Here is a 17,817-nt window from a genome sequence, read left to right on the forward strand (position 1 = left end):
CTTTGGGCTGGTAGGAGACCTCGTTTGTCTTATAAGTGGGCGGCGACTCCCTGGTATAGAGGTGGTTTGGGCCTATTGAATCTTCGCTACTTGACAGTTGGTTGTGGCATGCGACATATTAATGATCTCTTTAGGGGTACTTCAGCGTTCACTAACACTTCTCTGGAACTTTCCTGTTTTCATTCTGCTCACTTTAGTGCCTATCTGCATTCTATTCCTTCTCTTGAACCTGAGTCTCTTTCTATGAAAATACTGCACCGACCCTTGCGGAAGGTTTGGCGTTGGGTCTGTAAATTTCACACTCTTTCTCCCTCTATCTCTCCCTTTCTGCCTCTTCGCTTTAACGGGTCTTTCCTGCCTGGGATTGATGGGCCGAGTTTTGCTCGGTGGGAAACAAGGGGCATTCGTTATCTATTTCACTTGGTTGATGATGATGGTACCCCTAAATCCTTTGCTCAATTGCAAACAGACTTTGATCTTCCCTCTACTGACTACTTTGCTTACATGCAAATCCATCATTACCTTTCTTCCTTACCTCCTAGCTCCTTGCAGGCCTCCTGTCAAGAGTCGTTGTCCACGGCTTTTACCATTGGCTCCCAACAACCGGTCCCCCTCAAGTTTCATCATTGCCACTTGAAAGATGAATGCCCTTTGTTTGACCATTCCCGGCTGCGGGATGCTTGGTCTTGTGATCTTGCTGTTGATTTGCCTTCTGATATACTCCTTCAGGCGGTTCGCCATCTGTCTACTTTTCGTAAATATACCACCTTTTGGGAACAACATTTTAAATTGATTTTTCGTTTATATATCTCTCCTAGAAGGGCTTATTTGTCCCACTTCCGCCCCGACGCAGCCTGCCTTCGTTGTCAGGCTCCGGAAGCCAGCTTGGGACACATGTTCTGGACTTGCCCTAAGGTACAGCTTTTTTGGACTGCTATCTTTGCATTTGTGGAGAATCTTTGGCATGTCAACATTCGTAGCTCCCCTTTGCTTTTGTTTGGGACTGTTCCTCATTATTTCCCACATTCTAAAGGACTTGCAGCCTTCCTAAAGTGGTCTATACAGGTTGCTCTGAAATGCATCTTGCTGAAATGGCTTGAGGCCGAAGCTCCGGACTATTCCCTTTGGAGATGCCGAATGATTTCCCTTCTGATGTGGGAGCGGAAGGATGTGACTGATATGTCTTCTCGCCAGGGCCGCTTTTTCCAGACCACTTGGGAACCTTTTTGGTCTACTTTGACCCCTCTGGCTCGTAGCCGAATACTTAATTGATGCTCTTGTTTGTATTTACATTACATTACATTACATTACATTAGGGATTTCTATTCCGCCATTACCTTGCGGTTCAAGGCGGATTACAAAAGGTTAATTTAGAAGTACAGAGTTACATTGATTGTAGATTTTATAAACATAAACGGGTTGTTGAGGGTGAGGTGGTTTGTAAGAGAATTAATAGTTGGTCATAGTGGAGGTTCTTTTGTTGTTGTTAGAGCAGTAATGGGTAGATCAGATGTCGGTTTTAGAGTTACTAAGAGGTCGTGATGTTATTGCTGTTTCAGGAATTTCTTGAAAAGTGTGGTTTTTATTTCTTTTCTGAACGTCCTATAGTCTGGAGTGGTCATCAGAAGGTTGGAGATCTGGTTATCCAGCCTTGCGGCTTGGGTGGCTAGGAGGCCGTCGTGTAGTTTTTTTCTTTTTACTTCTTTTATTGGGGGGGGTATGAATGGGGAGTGTGTTTTTCTGTGTCTGGTAGTGGGTGCTTGGATGAGGCGATTGTTCAGGTATGATGGGCTGTCTCCGTGTAGGGTTTTAAATAGTATGCAGTAGAATTTGAATTGGATTCTTTCTTGGATTGGAAGCCAATGTGAGTTGATGAAGGCTTCAGTGATGTGGTCGTGTTTTCTCAATGAATAGATGAGTCTCAAAGCTGTATTTTGGATTGTTTGGAGTTGTTTAATCGTGGTTACAGGGCAGGGAAGGAAGAGGATGTTGCAGTAGTCCAATATACCTAGTATTAGTGATTGTACTATAAGTTGGAATTGTGTTCTTTCAAAGAATTTTCGGACTTGTCTCAGATTTCTCATGACAGCGAATGATTTCTGAATTGTTTTGTTTATTTGCGGTTGCATAGTGCAGCATCTGTCTATGGTCATGCCAAGTAGTTTAATGGTGGTTTGGACTGGGTATTTGATTGTGTTTATTTCTAAATTGGTTGTGGTTTGGACCTTGTCATTTTCGAGAAGGATGAATTTGGTTTTGTCTTGGTTGAGTTTAAGTTTGTGTTTTTCCATCCAGGTTGTGACTGTTTCAAGTGTTTGGTGAAGTTTGACTGTCATGGTCGGTTTAGAGTGGTCAAATGGGATGAGGATGGTGATGTCATCAGCATAACTATAGGTGGTTATGCCTAAATTGTCCAGATGCGTTCCTAGGGAAGCGGTGTAGAGATTGAAGAGGGTAGGGGATAGTGGAGATCCTTGTGGTACGCCGCAGGGGTTTGACCAGGATTCTGACTTTTCTTTGTTTGATTTTACACTGTAAGTTCTGAGTTTTAGGAATCCTTCAAACCATGAGTATACTTTATCTGAGATGCCTATTGCGTCTAAGATCTGTAGAAGGATGTTGTGATCCACTAAGTCGAATGCTGCAGTAAGGTCCAGTTGTATGAGAAGCATTTTTTTCCCTGTACTAAGGTGTTGTCTGACGGTATCCATAAGGGAGCTTAGTAGTGTCTCTGTACTGAAGTTTGTTCTGAAGCCAGATTGCGTGGGGTGGAGTAGGTTGTGGTCATCTATGTAATTGGAGAGGAGTTTGGCTACTAGGCCTTCTATAATTTTGACATATAGCGGAATTGAGGCTATAGGTCTAAAGTTGGATGGTTGGTTTTGTGGTGCTTTTGGGTCTTTTTGGATTGGGGTGATGATGATTTCGCTGAGGTCAGCAGGGAATGTGCCTTCTGTGAGCGTGAATTGAATCCATTGTAGAATTATGGTGCGGAATTTTACACTAGAGGTGGTAAGGAGATATGAGGGGCAATGGTTGAGGTCACAGGAGGCATGGCTGTATTTTTTGTAGAATTTGTTGAATTCTGACCATTGTATGTTGGGGAATTGAGTCCAAATTCTGTCTGCTGCGGTTGCCTCTTTTCCTGTAGAGTGGATTGTGATTGCGTTTTGATGGGATGGGTTGAGGATGAGAGTGGCTCTGGTGTTGGTAATTTTGTTCTTGAAGTGTTCTGCTAAGAGGGTGGGTGATGGTGGAGGGGTGTTCGTGGTGGTAGTATATGGTTTGGTGTCTGTTAATTCTTTCAGGATTTGGAATATTTTTTTGGAGTCTTGGATTTCCGTGCCTATGAGATTAGTGTAGTGGTTTTTCCTCTTTTCCCTTAGTAGATTTTTGTATTGTTTGTTGATTTTTTTCCAGTCGGTTTTTGTTTGATCTTGGTTCTTTTTCCTCCATTTTCTTTCTAATCTTCTACATTGTCTTTTGAGTTGGAGTAGATCATTATCGAACCATTGGTCTGATTTCCTGCTGGTTCTGGTTTTGGTTTGTAGGGGGGCCAGATCATCAAGGATGTTAGTGGATATCTTTTTCCAGTGGGAGATGAAGTTTTTTGGGTCGCAGTTTTGGATGGTTTCATCTACATTTGACCAAAAAATGGTTGGATCGATATGTTTGCGTGTGGTATATGTGGTTTTTTTTTGATTGTGGTGTGTGTTCGGTCTTAGACCAACTGATGTTGAAGTTGTATGTGTAGTGGTCTGACCATATGGATGGGGACCATGTTCCGTTAGTAGTTTGGATTGCTGGATTAGATGGTTGGAGAGACATGAATGCAGCAATGTCTAGTTGATGACCTTTTTCATGGGTGGTTTGTGGGTTTAGGATCTGGAAGGATAAGGCTTTGAGGAAGGATAGGCAGTTATTTGCTGGTGTGGAAGTTGTGTCTTCTAGGTGTAGGTTTAGGTCTCCTAGGATGAGGTTATATTCTGCTGTTAATGAGTTTTGGTAGATGAAGTTTTCAAATTCAGGTCTCACTGTGGTCCAGTTTCCTGGTGTTATGTAGCAGAGTAAGCAGTTTAGTGAGTTTTGTAGTGTTGGGTTTGTGAGTTGACACGCTAGGAAATCCATTTGCGGAGTGGATGTTTTTTCAAGTACGTTTAGAGTTAGGGAGTTCTTGATTATTATTGCTAGTCCTCCTCCTCTTTTTTTTTCTCTGCAGGTTACTGTTATTTTGTATCCTGGCGGACATACTTCTTTTATTCTAGGGTCTGTGTCTGAGGTTAACCAGGTTTCAGTGAGGAATAGGCAGTCAAGTTTTTCTGTTTTTATCCAATTTTTTATGTTTTCTGTTTTGGGTCCTAGTGCTCTGATGTTAACATAGGCACATGTAAGGGAGGTTGTGTCGGTCTGGGGAATGTAGGTTGTTTCCGGGTATATGAGTGTTGAGGGAGTTGGATGTGATTTTGTTTTCGGGAGTGTTGATCTTCTTCTCCAGGTAACAGTAATGGATTGTTGAGTGCTGGTGTGGTGGTTCGAGTTTCTTGATGTGATTATTCTTCTGTTGGGAAGTTGGAAGTTGGTTGTACTGGAGGATGCGGTTGTGGTGGGTAAGTTGTTTGCTGCTGCTTTCCAACTGGAAATGAGGAGGATTATCAAAAGGGTGGCTAGTGTGTGTGTATGCAGGGAGAGCTTCATTTTTGATGTCTGGTTCGGAGTGTTTGAGTTAGTGGAGGTGTCGCTGTGGTTACGGGGGGCGGAGCAGGGTTCCCACGCGGCCCGAGGTCGGCTGTGTTGCTGAAGCAGTGGGGCTGCTTTTGAATTAGAAGAGGTGTCGCTGTGGTTTCGGGGGGCGGAGCAGGGCTCCCACGCGACCTGAGGTCGGCTGTGTTGCTGAAGCAGCTCCCGGTGGCAGAGGAGCTGCTTTTAAGTTAGAAGAGGTGTCGCTGTGTTTTTCGGGGGCGGAGCAGGGCTCCCACGCGGCCCGAGGTCGGCTGTGTTGCTGAAGCAGCTCCCGGTGGCAGAGGAGCTGCTTTTAAGTTAAAGAGGTGTCGCTGTGTTTTTCGGGGGCGGAGCAGGGCTCCCACGCGGCCCGAGGTCGGCTGTGTTGCTGAAGCAGCTCCCGGTGGCAGAGGAGCTGCTTTTAAGTTAAAGAGGTGTCGCTGTGTTTTTCGGGGGCGGAGCAGGGCTCCCACGCGGCCCGAGGTCGGCTGTGTTGCTGAAGCAGCTCCCGGTGGCAGAGGAGCTGCTTTTAAGTTAAAGAGGTGTCGCTGTGTTTTTCGGGGGCGGAGCAGGGCTCCCACGCGGCCCGAGGTCGGCTGTGTTGCTGAAGCAGCTCCCGGTGGCAGAGGAGCTGCTTTTAAGTTAAAGAGGTGTCGCTGTGTTTTTCGGGGGCGGAGCAGGGCTCCCACGCGGCCCGAGGTCGGCTGTGTTGCTGAAGCAGCTCCCGGTGGCAGAGGAGCTGCTTTTAAGTTAAAGAGGTGTCGCTGTGTTTTTCGGGGGCGGAGCAGGGCTCCCACGCGGCCCGAGGTCGGCTGTGTTGCTGAAGCAGCTCCCGGTGGCAGAGGAGCTGCTTTTAAGTTAAAGAGGTGTCGCTGTGTTTTTCGGGGGCGGAGCAGGGCTCCCACGCGGCCCGAGGTCGGCTGTGTTGCTGAAGCAGCTCCCGGTGGCAGAGGAGCTGCTTTTAAGTTAAAGAGGTGTCGCTGTGTTTTTCGGGGGCGGAGCAGGGCTCCCACGCGGCCCGAGGTCGGCTGTGTTGCTGAAGCAGCTCCCGGTGGCAGAGGAGCTGCTTTTAAGTTAAAGAGGTGTCGCTGTGTTTTTCGGGGGCGGAGCAGGGCTCCCACGCGGCCCGAGGTCGGCTGTGTTGCTGAAGCAGCTCCCGGTGGCAGAGGAGCTGCTTTTAAGTTAAAGAGGTGTCGCTGTGTTTTTCGGGGGCGGAGCAGGGCTCCCACGCGGCCCGAGGTCGGCTGTGTTGCTGAAGCAGCTCCCGGTGGCAGAGGAGCTGCTTTTAAGTTAAAGAGGTGTCGCTGTGTTTTTCGGGGGCGGAGCAGGGCTCCCACGCGGCCCGAGGTCGGCTGTGTTGCTGAAGCAGCTCCCGGTGGCAGAGGAGCTGCTTTTAAGTTAAAGAGGTGTCGCTGTGTTTTTCGGGGGCGGAGCAGGGCTCCCACGCGGCCCGAGGTCGGCTGTGTTGCTGAAGCAGCTCCCGGTGGCAGAGGAGCTGCTTTTAAGTTAAAGAGGTGTCGCTGTGTTTTTCGGGGGCGGAGCAGGGCTCCCACGCGGCCCGAGGTCGGCTGTGTTGCTGAAGCAGCTCCCGGTGGCAGAGGAGCTGCTTTTAAGTTAAAGAGGTGTCGCTGTGTTTTTCGGGGGCGGAGCAGGGCTCCCACGCGGCCCGAGGTCGGCTGTGTTGCTGAAGCAGCTCCCGGTGGCAGAGGAGCTGCTTTTAAGTTAAAGAGGTGTCGCTGTGTTTTTCGGGGGCGGAGCAGGGCTCCCACGCGGCCCGAGGTCGGCTGTGTTGCTGAAGCAGCTCCCGGTGGCAGAGGAGCTGCTTTTAAGTTAAAGAGGTGTCGCTGTGTTTTTCGGGGGCGGAGCAGGGCTCCCACGCGGCCCGAGGTCGGCTGTGTTGCTGAAGCAGCTCCCGGTGGCAGAGGAGCTGCTTTTAAGTTAAAGAGGTGTCGCTGTGTTTTTCGGGGGCGGAGCAGGGCTCCCACGCGGCCCGAGGTCGGCTGTGTTGCTGAAGCAGCTCCCGGTGGCAGAGGAGCTGCTTTTAAGTTAAAGAGGTGTCGCTGTGTTTTTCGGGGGCGGAGCAGGGCTCCCACGCGGCCCGAGGTCGGCTGTGTTGCTGTTTCGCTTGGTGTTTTACTTTCTTTTCTCATGTTCTTTGCTACATTGTATTTGAAGGAGGACCCAGGGGTGGGATTGGGGGGGGATTCTTTTGGGGTCACTTTATACTCTATTGAGCTGGATTTGTATTTTGTTGTGTTGCCTGTTGCTTTCTTGATTGCTCAATAAAAATATATTTGACCATAATTGGCTGTATGTGGATGATGTTTATTTCCTAGGACCTAAACAGGGTTTAACTAAATTCAATGTAGGTTTGGTAGATGGTGTGGTAAATAGGAGTGCTTGTTTTGAGTTTGTCTTGTGTTATTTATTCTGGGGTAAACATTCAAAGCAATTAACCAGGCAGAAGAGGCTCCTGCACAATTAAATCACTTCTGTCCAGCTATCTGCTAATATTCGCTCTTAACTGGGTACTGCTGCTGTATATTAGCACTGACTGCCTCTCCATATTGAGTATAGCTGGGGTGGTCTAAAAGCAGAGTCTGGGTGCAGCTAGCGCATCTGTGCACCTGTGACATTCACTGCCATGCCTGAATAGCTAACTGGACAGATACAAGGACTTTTCGTAGGATTACACATAAAGCAATCCCATTTCTCCCCAGTTGGCTATCCGGGCACCAACACTGAATATTAGCCAGTACCTGGTTAAGTTCTGGGTAGCGGTCCAATCCGTTTTTTTCTCTTTCCTCCTGTATCTTCTTTCCCAAACTCCCCACCAACACCACCTACCCTGAGCTTACTTCCTCTTCCCTCCTCCTGGAGACTCCTATTTGACTTGTAGGCCCCTCCCCCAATAGTCTAAGCCAAAGCAGAGTGAACCCACATCTATACTGCCCATGTCAACTCCAGGCTTAAGATAGTGGCCTCAGTGTTAACACTGGATATTGAGGCCCCATTCAGTCCACTGAATTTAAATATTTAAACTTAAAAACAATTCTGATCACCGCAAGCTAACTCCCATTTATGAAGCCATGTTAGGTTTTTTTTTTTATCACCAGCCGTGGCGGTAAAAATTCTGACGCTTATAGAATTCCTATGAGAGTCGGAGCTAATACCGCTGCGGCCTGCAATAAAAAAGCTTAACACAGAATCGTAAATGCAGACTGGTCTGTTTTTATATGAATGGTGATTGTGTGCTTATGTTTATCAATTGTTTTTATTTGACATTATGTATGTTGCTGAAGGTTATGAGCCCTTTGATTCGTCCATATATTCCATCTTGTCCGCTGAGATCACAGTATCAACATCTCTTGAAGTCCCATCTCTGCATGTTATACCAAAGTTACAATCCGTTCTAGAGTTTTCAGTGTCATGAGCCCTAGGTTGTGGGATGCAGATTCCTTTGTTTCCTTTCAAAAAGCTCTCAAAACATTTTTCTTTCAGGAAGCTTTTGCTTATTTATGAAGGGAACTGTATGAGGTAAAAATTCACTGATGATGTTCAGAATAATTTTATTTGTGATTTTAGTGCTTGTTTTGATTGATTGTAATATTTTATTTGTAATTTTTTTTGTATTACACAGAGACGTTTGTGATTTGCGAAATACGTGTTTTAAATAAAATAAGTAATGTTTTGTTATCTACCTTGAAATCTAAATGAATAAATAAAATTAATTTTGCATAAATATGTATTTCAATGAGTTGCCAAGGGGAAGCATAGAAAATGAATCTACTGTTGTTCTAAAGAAAATGACGCCAGCATATTGTAGGATAGCTTTCTAAAAGGTTTTTACTTACCCTCTCCCCCCCATTTTTTTACAAAAGTGCGGAAGAGGTTTTTAGCGCTGGCTGGTGCGCTGAATGCTTTGCGCTGCTCTGATGATCTCACAGAATTCCTATAACCGTCAATGCAGCGCAGAGTATTCAGCGAACTAGCCGGTGCTAAAAACTTCTTCTGCACTTTTGTAAAAGGGGGGGGGGGGGTGTTAAATTAAAACAGAAATAAAGGTCAACAAAAAATGTTGTCATTCAAGTGCACTAATTTGTTAGCTATACAAATTATTTACATACAACTCTTCTGCCTTTCTTGCCGAATCATGTCTTCAACGATGGAAATCATCTCACGGACCAGATAAATGCAAGGCAATAAAATGATGTACCATTCCCACCCCCTCTCTACAACCTCAAAAAAATAAAAGGGCAAACAAAGTACAAATTTCTTCTGTTTTATTAACATTGTAAGAAATGTTGTTTTTCCTTTGTTACAAAAGAGCTAAGTGGCTCTGAAAGCAGAAATACAGTTTATATGTACACAGTGCTACAGTCTTCAGACTGCTCTGAAATTTGGGTATACCATATCAGACCAGAACTGCGGATGTAAGAAATAAATGGCACTAAGCCTTTTACACTGTAATTCTATACCTAGTACACAAAAATGTATTTACATAATACTAAAAAAATGATTACACATTGATTCATTAAAAAACTAAAAATAATAGTGAAAAAATAACAAAATGTGTCTTTTATCTTACAAGTCTGCACCATGTGCCATAGTAACTTATCAACGGAGGGTTTTGTCAATCAATGCATGAAGAAGAATACACAAAACAGGTTTATAAAACATTTTAAGACAATATTAACAGTGGTGTGCTCTTTGCTGAAACTCTAGCACAACTGGAACACTAAAAATATGGCAATATTCTTGGTCCCTCTTCTAAAGAATTAACATAAAATAAGGCACATACATTTCAGGAACTTAATAAGCACTGCTGAATAAAGGACACCCCATAGCGGAACAGAAGAAAGAAGCAATTGTAATTCTAACATCCTGTGTGTCAAGAATAACAATACAAAAACAGCACAAAAACACGTACCATTAAAATTCATCTCTAAAGGAGATGCATGAAATGCAAGCAGGTGCACACATATGGAATTTATGTAAGCCCATTTGGAATGCTCTCTTAATTGCTGTACACAAATACGCACCATTATGATACCAGACATATGCTCTGTATACACTGAATTAAAAAAAATGAAGGCGATGGGTATGCCACTTTCAGAAACGCTTGATTTCCTGTAAAACTTGTAATGAGTTACAAAAGCTAAAGCAAAACAAAATATTTTTTAAAAATGCACAAACAATATGAAATGTTACATTGACATTAATACTCTTAATACTCTGCTGGGACTGTACCTATGAAGGGACAGGTGACAGAGACACTATTATACATCAGACTAGCCAGTATTAACTATACCCGGATGTTTACATATACATAGAATGAACATTTCACTCTTTTATGTATGCTTCCAATATTGGCTGGGTAAATCAGAGTTTAAAACTAGTGTTCCAAATTGCTACAACACATTTAAAGCAGTTATCAAACATATCTAATATGTTCTGTGCCCATAATAAGATGCAGCAACAATTATACAAAATGTGTTTCTTTTGTGCAATATAAAAATGGAAAAACATTATTCCTTGATATTTTTTTTTTTTCAAACATGCACATTGCACATGTACATTGGTTCACAATAAAACACAGAGGAAGCATATAGACATTGAACATGAAGGTGGGGAAGCAATACTGATCCAAAACTGAAATGGAAGACAGTTTCTCCCTACAACATAGGGTTTTCAGAGTCTGTATTCCATAAAAGGAATATACTTGGAGTACATCCCATTCTAGAGGGATGAAAATGCTAACCCCAATCCCTCCCCAAAACAACAAAAGAACACACAGCTAAAAGATATGCCACTTATCTTTCAACAGCTATGTCTTTTCTCCTAAAATTTCTATTGCATAACTGCAAGAAATTTACTTTCTTCTGCAAGAGAAGTCAGCAAAGAACTCATGTCCCCAATTGCCATGTTGGTTGTGCTTACAGGCATATTTGGGAATGTAAGAGACGCTCGTGGGGTGGTGAGGCGTGAAGAATTGTGTGAGAGATTCTGAATGATACTTGGACTCAGTGCTCCCGAAATTAAGCTAGCATGGTCCCCATCATCTATGATTGCATCAAAGTCAATTTGCACCCCTTCTAAACTGCTGCTATCAATGTGATCCACTGTGCTTGTCACTTGATTAGTCCCTGGAGAAAGAAGTTCAGATGTATTCTCAGCATTAGTTTCCTGCAGAAGGCAGTTCATTTCTGAAATGGAGAAAGAGCCTGTCTTCATGTTTGGTGGATTAAAGCCAAGTATTTGGTCATATAACTGACCTGAGTAATTCTGCACATTAGTACAGGGTTGCTGCATTTGATCTTGCATCTCGATCTTAACACTGTTTACCTTGCACATCTGGTTTCCATCACCTGTATGTCCCTGAAGCTGTGATATGTTATTCCTCAACAAATTCTGCCGCTTGTTCCCATTATAGTTTGTACATGTTTGGTAACCCCTTGTTATCATCAAACCTGACTGCTGGTTTCCAGTGTTTTGGAGCATTGGTAGACAGTTCTGTTGCCCAAGATAAAGCGTGGCCTGTGAGGTAGGACTGGTCTGTCCTATCAGCATCTGATTGGACCGACTGGTTTCCTGGAAATGCAAACTTTCATTTGTGTGTTGATTTGCAGGGTGCTGACTTTGCAAAAACTGCTGTTGAACAATATTGTTCTGCATCCCATTACTTACATCTACTGATTGCTCACCTATCAAAATGGATGGTATAAAAATTTGCTGGCTCCCACTCTCTTGCACATTATTATTTCTTAGTTTTAGCCCTTGCATTGCTACACTACAGGATGTGTCCATCATGGCAGAATTCTCTGCCTGTCTCTTCAGGACTTCACTGTACTCTATGTTGTAAGAACCACCAGTATGGTTTGCGACTCGGTTCTGCTGTAAACAGTGTGAAGCATTTTCAATATGATCCTGATAACCATTTTGCCGAGCCATCCCATTTCTTGTCAGACTCTGCGGCTGTACCATGAAGTTATTATACAGTCCAGGGGCTCGAGACTGCTGAAATGTGGAGCGATGCCCATCTTTTGACTTTGAGGAAGACAAATCGGCACTTCCGGAGCTTACTTCATTCCACTGAATTGGCAAGTCATTTTTGTTTACGTCAGGGCCAACTTGCTCAGGACTGTGATGCTGCTGGCTTATCTGACTGCTTGTGGGATGGGGCTGATTGAAGTTGTAGATACCACTTCCCATCAAGATGTTTTGCCCTCCTGTGTCAGGAACGCTGCTCTGACTGTGCTCATATGTGCCCTGATTTTGAGAATTTAGATACTGAACAACATCATCTGGCAGAAGATCGTCATCATTCAGATTGTTTTCTGCTTCCATGAGAATGGCTTCCAAAGTCACATTTTCATTAATGCTAGGAGGACAGGGGAAATAAATGTTGTGTAATGAACCTCCTTCAGAGCATGTGTAGTTCTGGAGGCCAAAACTGTGCTTTTCCATGGATGGAGGATGCACAGCAGGAGGGTTTATATTATTAAGACTATTGAAACGGTGGACTCTAGCATGGGAAAGGTTGTCAGAGACCATCTTAACAGGATCACTAGCTCTTCGTATTCCATTCCCCATCCTCTCATGTGGAAATAAGTACTTTCTGCTGTAATTGCTTGTTCCACCATCACTGCATCTTCGTGGAACATTGATGTTAGATAAGGGAGAAACCCCAGATTCTCTGTAGTCACCTAAAAGTGCCATTCGTGTTTTTAGGCTCATCCTTTCTATATTAGGAAGTGGAGTAGGTGGAGGACCACCTGTAGCCGCAGCATATTTTGCTTTTAGCCTGTATTGTTGTGCTGGGGTAAGGCTAAGGATGCTTGGCAGTCCCTCGCACTGACTTGCCTCGCTTGATCGTCTTGAGGCATCCGTGGAAATGGGATCATAGGAGTCGGCTGCACTCAAATTTTGAGGTCTTCCTTCAGCTTGAGAAACCTCACTGGATCTTCGGCTTGAAAAGCAGGGGGAAATTCCAGAGGACCTACGGCTGCTCAAGTATGCAGAACTTATTGTACTGGTGTTACTATCCCGTCTGTTATTTAGCATGTTTAAGACTGTGATGTCTATGCTTGAAGGTTCATTTCTGTTTGGAAGAATAGTGATGGATGCTCCTGAATTGCCACACTTGCTTGTCTGGAAACCTGAAAAAACACAAATGACACACAGGCTAGATGACTATGGAGCTTGATGTAAGTTATAATAAAAGATACATTTTTATTTATTTACTGTCATATAGAAGGGCAATTTCAATATAATTTCTAAACACTCACAAAAATCCAACAGCGAACCATGAACATTTTCAAAACAAGAAAATGCCCCATTTTTTGTTTCAAAAATGCCAATTTCTCAGATGAGTTTGTACACAATCTATCTTTATGAAAACAATTAAAAAAAAAAAGTCCAAAGTAAAATCACACAAAACAACCCATTGGGATTTAGGAAGGCCAGCAATTTTAGTAGACTAGCCACACAAACATCCCAGCAGAGCAGTGGGGCACTTCAGTGAACACATAAAAAGTCCCAGCTATTCATCTCACCATAACCCCCTTATATTGTATGGTGAGCCTTCCAAAACCCACCCAAAACTTACTGGCCCCAACTGTACACTACACCAATAGACTTTATACCTGCAAGTGTCACCTACAGTACCGTATATGTAGTTACAGTAGGTGGATTTTGGAAAACTCACATATTCCACCATAAGTGTAGTAGTTAGAGTGGGATATGGGTCTAACTTTTATAGAATTGCACTAAGCACCACATTAATTGGTGCCAATTGTTTAGGTAACATATATAGAATTTGGGCCTGAGTGCGTATAATTCCTACAGTATCTATACATGTAATTTTATCCTATTGAGAAGGATTAGACCAGGGGTGTCCAAGCTTTTGGCTTCCCTGGGCCGCATTGGCGGGAAAAAATGTTTTTGGGGTGCGCAAATGCTGCAGCAAGACAGAGGAGGGAGCCGGCAAGATGGTAAACACCCGGGGGCAGCAGAGGAAAACACTGCACCGCCCTCGACTAGGGCCGCACAAAATACTTCACGGGGCCACATGCGGCCCTTGGGCTGCAGGTTGGACACCCCTGGATTAGACCCTGTTTTTTCCACCAACAGTACTGGATACTCGTCCAATCGATAATCCTATCACTACTAGACTGCAGCAATGCACTTCTCTCAGGACTATTGAAGAAATTAACAAAAACCTACAACTAATATAGAACATAGCTGCAAGACTCAGTCAACAAATTGAGATTCAACCGCGTCACATCACTACTTAATAGTGTTACACTGGCTCCCAGTTGACAATCGAGTCAAATTCAAGCTATGCTATCTAACATTCATGACCCTACACGGAGAGTTCACTGATAGTTTTCACAAATTTGCTGAGCTACTAGGAAGATGTGCCAAACAACAAAACACCATCCACTTGATATTACCCTTTCCATCCCTGAAAGGAATAAAATATAAAAGGCTACACTGCCTCTCATTCAACTATTAAACTAGAAAAACATGGAATTCACTACCCACAGATATTCACACCATGCTTTTGTTTCATAAAAACCTAAAAACATTGCTCTTCCAAAAATCTTGGCTAGGAGCCTAGCCCGACCCCCGGTGTGATGTTTAGTAGAATTACAGATAAATATTGGTGCTTAGAAGGTGGGCTGGAGTTTGGAATTGAAAGCATCTTCTTTAGAGTTCTTTTCTTTTTACCATTTTTAGATTTTATACCACTTACCATACCATATTGTTTCTTATTCCCCACAAATGTCAACTGGGAATCATTGGGGCTTACATAAGATTAATAAGGTTAGCAACATTGACCTTAAGAATCATAGCAAGAATATAATGAAAACAGATGCATTTTCAGCACCTTCCTAAATTGAAGATAGAAGGAGGTCTGATGTAAACAGGTCAGGGGGCAGTGCCAAATTTGGGGGCCTTGAAACTCAAAGGTGGATTTGAAGAGTGATTTCCTCCGATGCACTGGTCCTCAATTAAACAGCTTTGTGGACTGTTACTACTAACGGGTGAAGTTGGGCACAGATTTTAGCTTGGTCCTAATTGGTCTGCACGAAGGGTTCTTTGGCGGGGCTCACTGACGGTGCAGGCCTGACTGATATGCAGCCCTTTAAAGCAGTGTTCTTCAACCTTTTTACACCCGTGGACCGGCAGAAATAAAAGAATTATTTTGTGGACCGGCAAACTACTAAGACCGAAATAAAAAAACACATTTTCGCCCCATCTCCGCAAGCTCGGTCCCCACAAACCATCTGATCCCATCTGCACAAGCCTCAGTTATGATTTTATATTGAACGTATTTTATTAAAGTATAAAAAGAAACAATATTCTGTACAATTGTCATTTTATAAATATAAATATTCAGAGCAAGGACCAACAAAACCCCTGTCTCCCCTCCCCTTCACATATATCCCCTCTACTATCAAGAAAACTGAACAAGCCAAATTATTACAGAATGCTACACAGAAATATCATGCTAACAGAATACTGCAGTCACACATGATAGGAATAGTGTTAGGCTTTGCAGTCCCCAGTTATGTCTCTAGCAGGATATATATTTCAAATCTGATATATTGTAATGACAAAATAGAAATAAAATAATTTTTTTTTCTACCTTTTGTGTTCTCTGCTTTCATCTTCTTTCCACTCTTTTCCTTCCAGCGTCTGCCCGTTCCATCCACTGTCTGGCCTCTCCCCCTTCCATATGTATCTGACTTCTTTCTATGCCCCTCTCCCCTTTCCATCCAGCCTGTGCCTCCTCTCTCCTTTTTACATCATTCATTCCAGCTTCACTGCTTTCTTCATTTTTATCTCTCCTACACCAGATCTAGCATCTTTATCCCTCTCTCATTTCTCTGCTGGCCCCCTTTCCAGCATCAATCTCTCTCTACTTTCTCATTCCTCTGTCTCTCCCCTTTCCCTCATCTGATCTCTCCATTCCACCCTGACCCCCTTCCTCTCCTGTAATCTCCCTGCCACCTGTTTCTTTCCTTTTTCCCTTCTCCCTTCCCTCCTTCCCCCTATCCAACATTAACTCTCTTCCTATCCCTTTCCCTCATCCCCTCCCAGTAGCATCTCTCCTTCTACCTCCCTCCAGGTCCAGTAGCAGCTCTCCCTTTATCCATCAGCTTCCCAGCCTCCAACAGTGGCTTCCTCTCCTTCCAGCAGCTCTCAGTACTTGCCTGCAGCAGTGATTTCCTTAGGCAGCCTTGGGTCCATTGCTGCCTCTGAGGAAAGGGGAAGTTGCCAAAGTAAATCACTGCCCTGGTAAGTACAGAGCTGCTAGGAGAGGAGACAGCCACTGTTGAAGGCTCCCCATGATCTTACTCCTGCTGTGCCCTGCACATTCGCGACTCCCCCCCCCCCAAGTCTGCAAAAACAGCTTTGCGCTGCAGGCCCTGCCGCCCAAGACGAGCCGGAGGCCCCTACCCGCCGCATTCTGCACGTGGGCAGACTCTCAGCACAAACGCTGCTGATGGCCCCAATCGACACGCTGACGCCCCCCCCCCCCCCTGCGCACGCTGACCATCTCCTCTCTGCCTGCACTTTCCCCGCGGCCCTCTTCGGTGACTCGGCAGGGGCAGCGATCAAGACAGGCTGCCGATATCGGGATCTTTCCTCTCTGAGTCCCGCCTATTTTGTTTCAACTTCCTGTTTCCGCATAGGCGAGACTCACAGAGGGAATGGCCGACGTCGGCAGCCTGTCTTGATCGCCCGAGGCTGGGAAGAACAGAAGATTTCCGCAAACACCATCGGGGCAGGAAATTTAACGGCGTCCATCTCGCCGGTCCTGCGCGGACCGGCAGGAATTTTCTGCGGACCGGCACCGGTCCGCGGACCGGCGGTTGAAGAACTGTGCTTTAAAGGGCTGCTTAATCAGGCCCAAGAGGTAGTAGGTGGGGCCTCAGTTCAGCTGAGTTCACTTAGTTCTGCTTTGCCAGTTGGAGTGGTATAGAAAGTTTTAAATAAACTATAAACCACACATCTGAGTTTCATAAATGAATGAAAGAGTTTTGATGAAATTAAATATAGGCAAATGTTTCTCATATTTTACTGAATACTTCAAAATAATGGCACCACAGAACAGCACAAAACAGAGAACCTGCTGTACACCACCTTGGGTGAATCTTAAAAGCAGTTGTTAATTCCCAATGAATGAATAAATATATAGCATTGACTTTAATTCATTGTACGTAAAGTTTCTCTTTATTGTATTGAGATGTACACTGCTAAACTCCTTAATTCATTGTACGTAACGCTTCTCTTTATTGTATTCATATTTTCTTTTATTGTATTCACAATCTCTTTTACTGTAAACCGCCTAGAAGTCGCAAGATAGCTGGCGGTATATAAAAATAAAGTTATTATTATTATTATTTATCTCAGAATCATAGAAAAGTGGCTTTTTGAAAGAATGTGCAGCTTTGCGAGGGACCCTCCCCCCCTCGAAAAGTTTGAAAAAAATAAACTAAGACACCAAACAGAAAGCAAAGTCTTGGGGAAGAGAGGGAGAAAATAAAAATGCATTTGAAATAGATATGAATTTATGAGACAATCCTGTTTTTTTTTGTTACATAGATCTTTTTGGACACTTGTTAGGTTACAAAAGTTAGACAGTTCTAAATCTAATGGATGCTGGCACTGTCATCTCGATATAGGACATTTGCTATACTATTGTCCCTTGATACTTAAATTCTGGAAATCCATTTGGGGTCAAATTATTATGATATTGGAATTTCAATTATCATTATCATATGATGTAATATTGTTTGGAACGATATTATTCCCCAGGAAACCAATCAATGCAAACCAGAATAAATTGCTCCTCATCATGACAGGAGTAGCCATGCAGCTTATAATGGAAAATTGGAAAAGTTGGGATAACTTAAATTATAGTTTCTGGTGGGAATCCTTATGCCAGATATGTAAGTTTGAACATATTAACTCTTTACAGAGCAGACACCATAGCAAATTCAAGGAAATTTGGGGCCCGTTAACAAAGTATTGTTAGATATAAATGTGAATTATTAACATTATTTCCCTTTGATTCATGAAAGA

The 17,817-nt window shown here is 43.8% G+C and overlaps 1 protein-coding gene and 1 long non-coding RNA gene across 4 annotated transcripts in view; one reads left to right on the forward strand and one right to left on the reverse strand.

Annotated features, from left to right (window-relative positions):
• LOC117353847 overlaps positions 1-17,817 on the forward strand; it is a 116,302-nt gene that overhangs the window by 98,003 nt on the left and 482 nt on the right. The window lies entirely within an intron of this gene.
• GLI3 (GLI family zinc finger 3) overlaps positions 8,995-17,817 on the reverse strand; it is a 560,226-nt gene continuing 551,403 nt past the window's right edge. For 2 of the 3 annotated variants that reach the window (XM_033930273.1, XM_033930275.1), the window contains one exon: positions 10,570-12,878. In XM_033930273.1, coding sequence (XP_033786164.1) covers positions 10,570-12,878 — 2,309 coding nt within the window. Of the gene's footprint in view, positions 12,879-17,817 lie in introns of all 3 variants that reach the window. The other variant, XM_033930274.1, reaches the window with a different exon arrangement.

Source organism: Geotrypetes seraphini, chromosome 2 (assembly GCF_902459505.1).
Source record: "Geotrypetes seraphini chromosome 2, aGeoSer1.1, whole genome shotgun sequence".
Taxonomy (NCBI): Eukaryota; Metazoa; Chordata; class Amphibia; order Gymnophiona; family Dermophiidae; genus Geotrypetes; species Geotrypetes seraphini.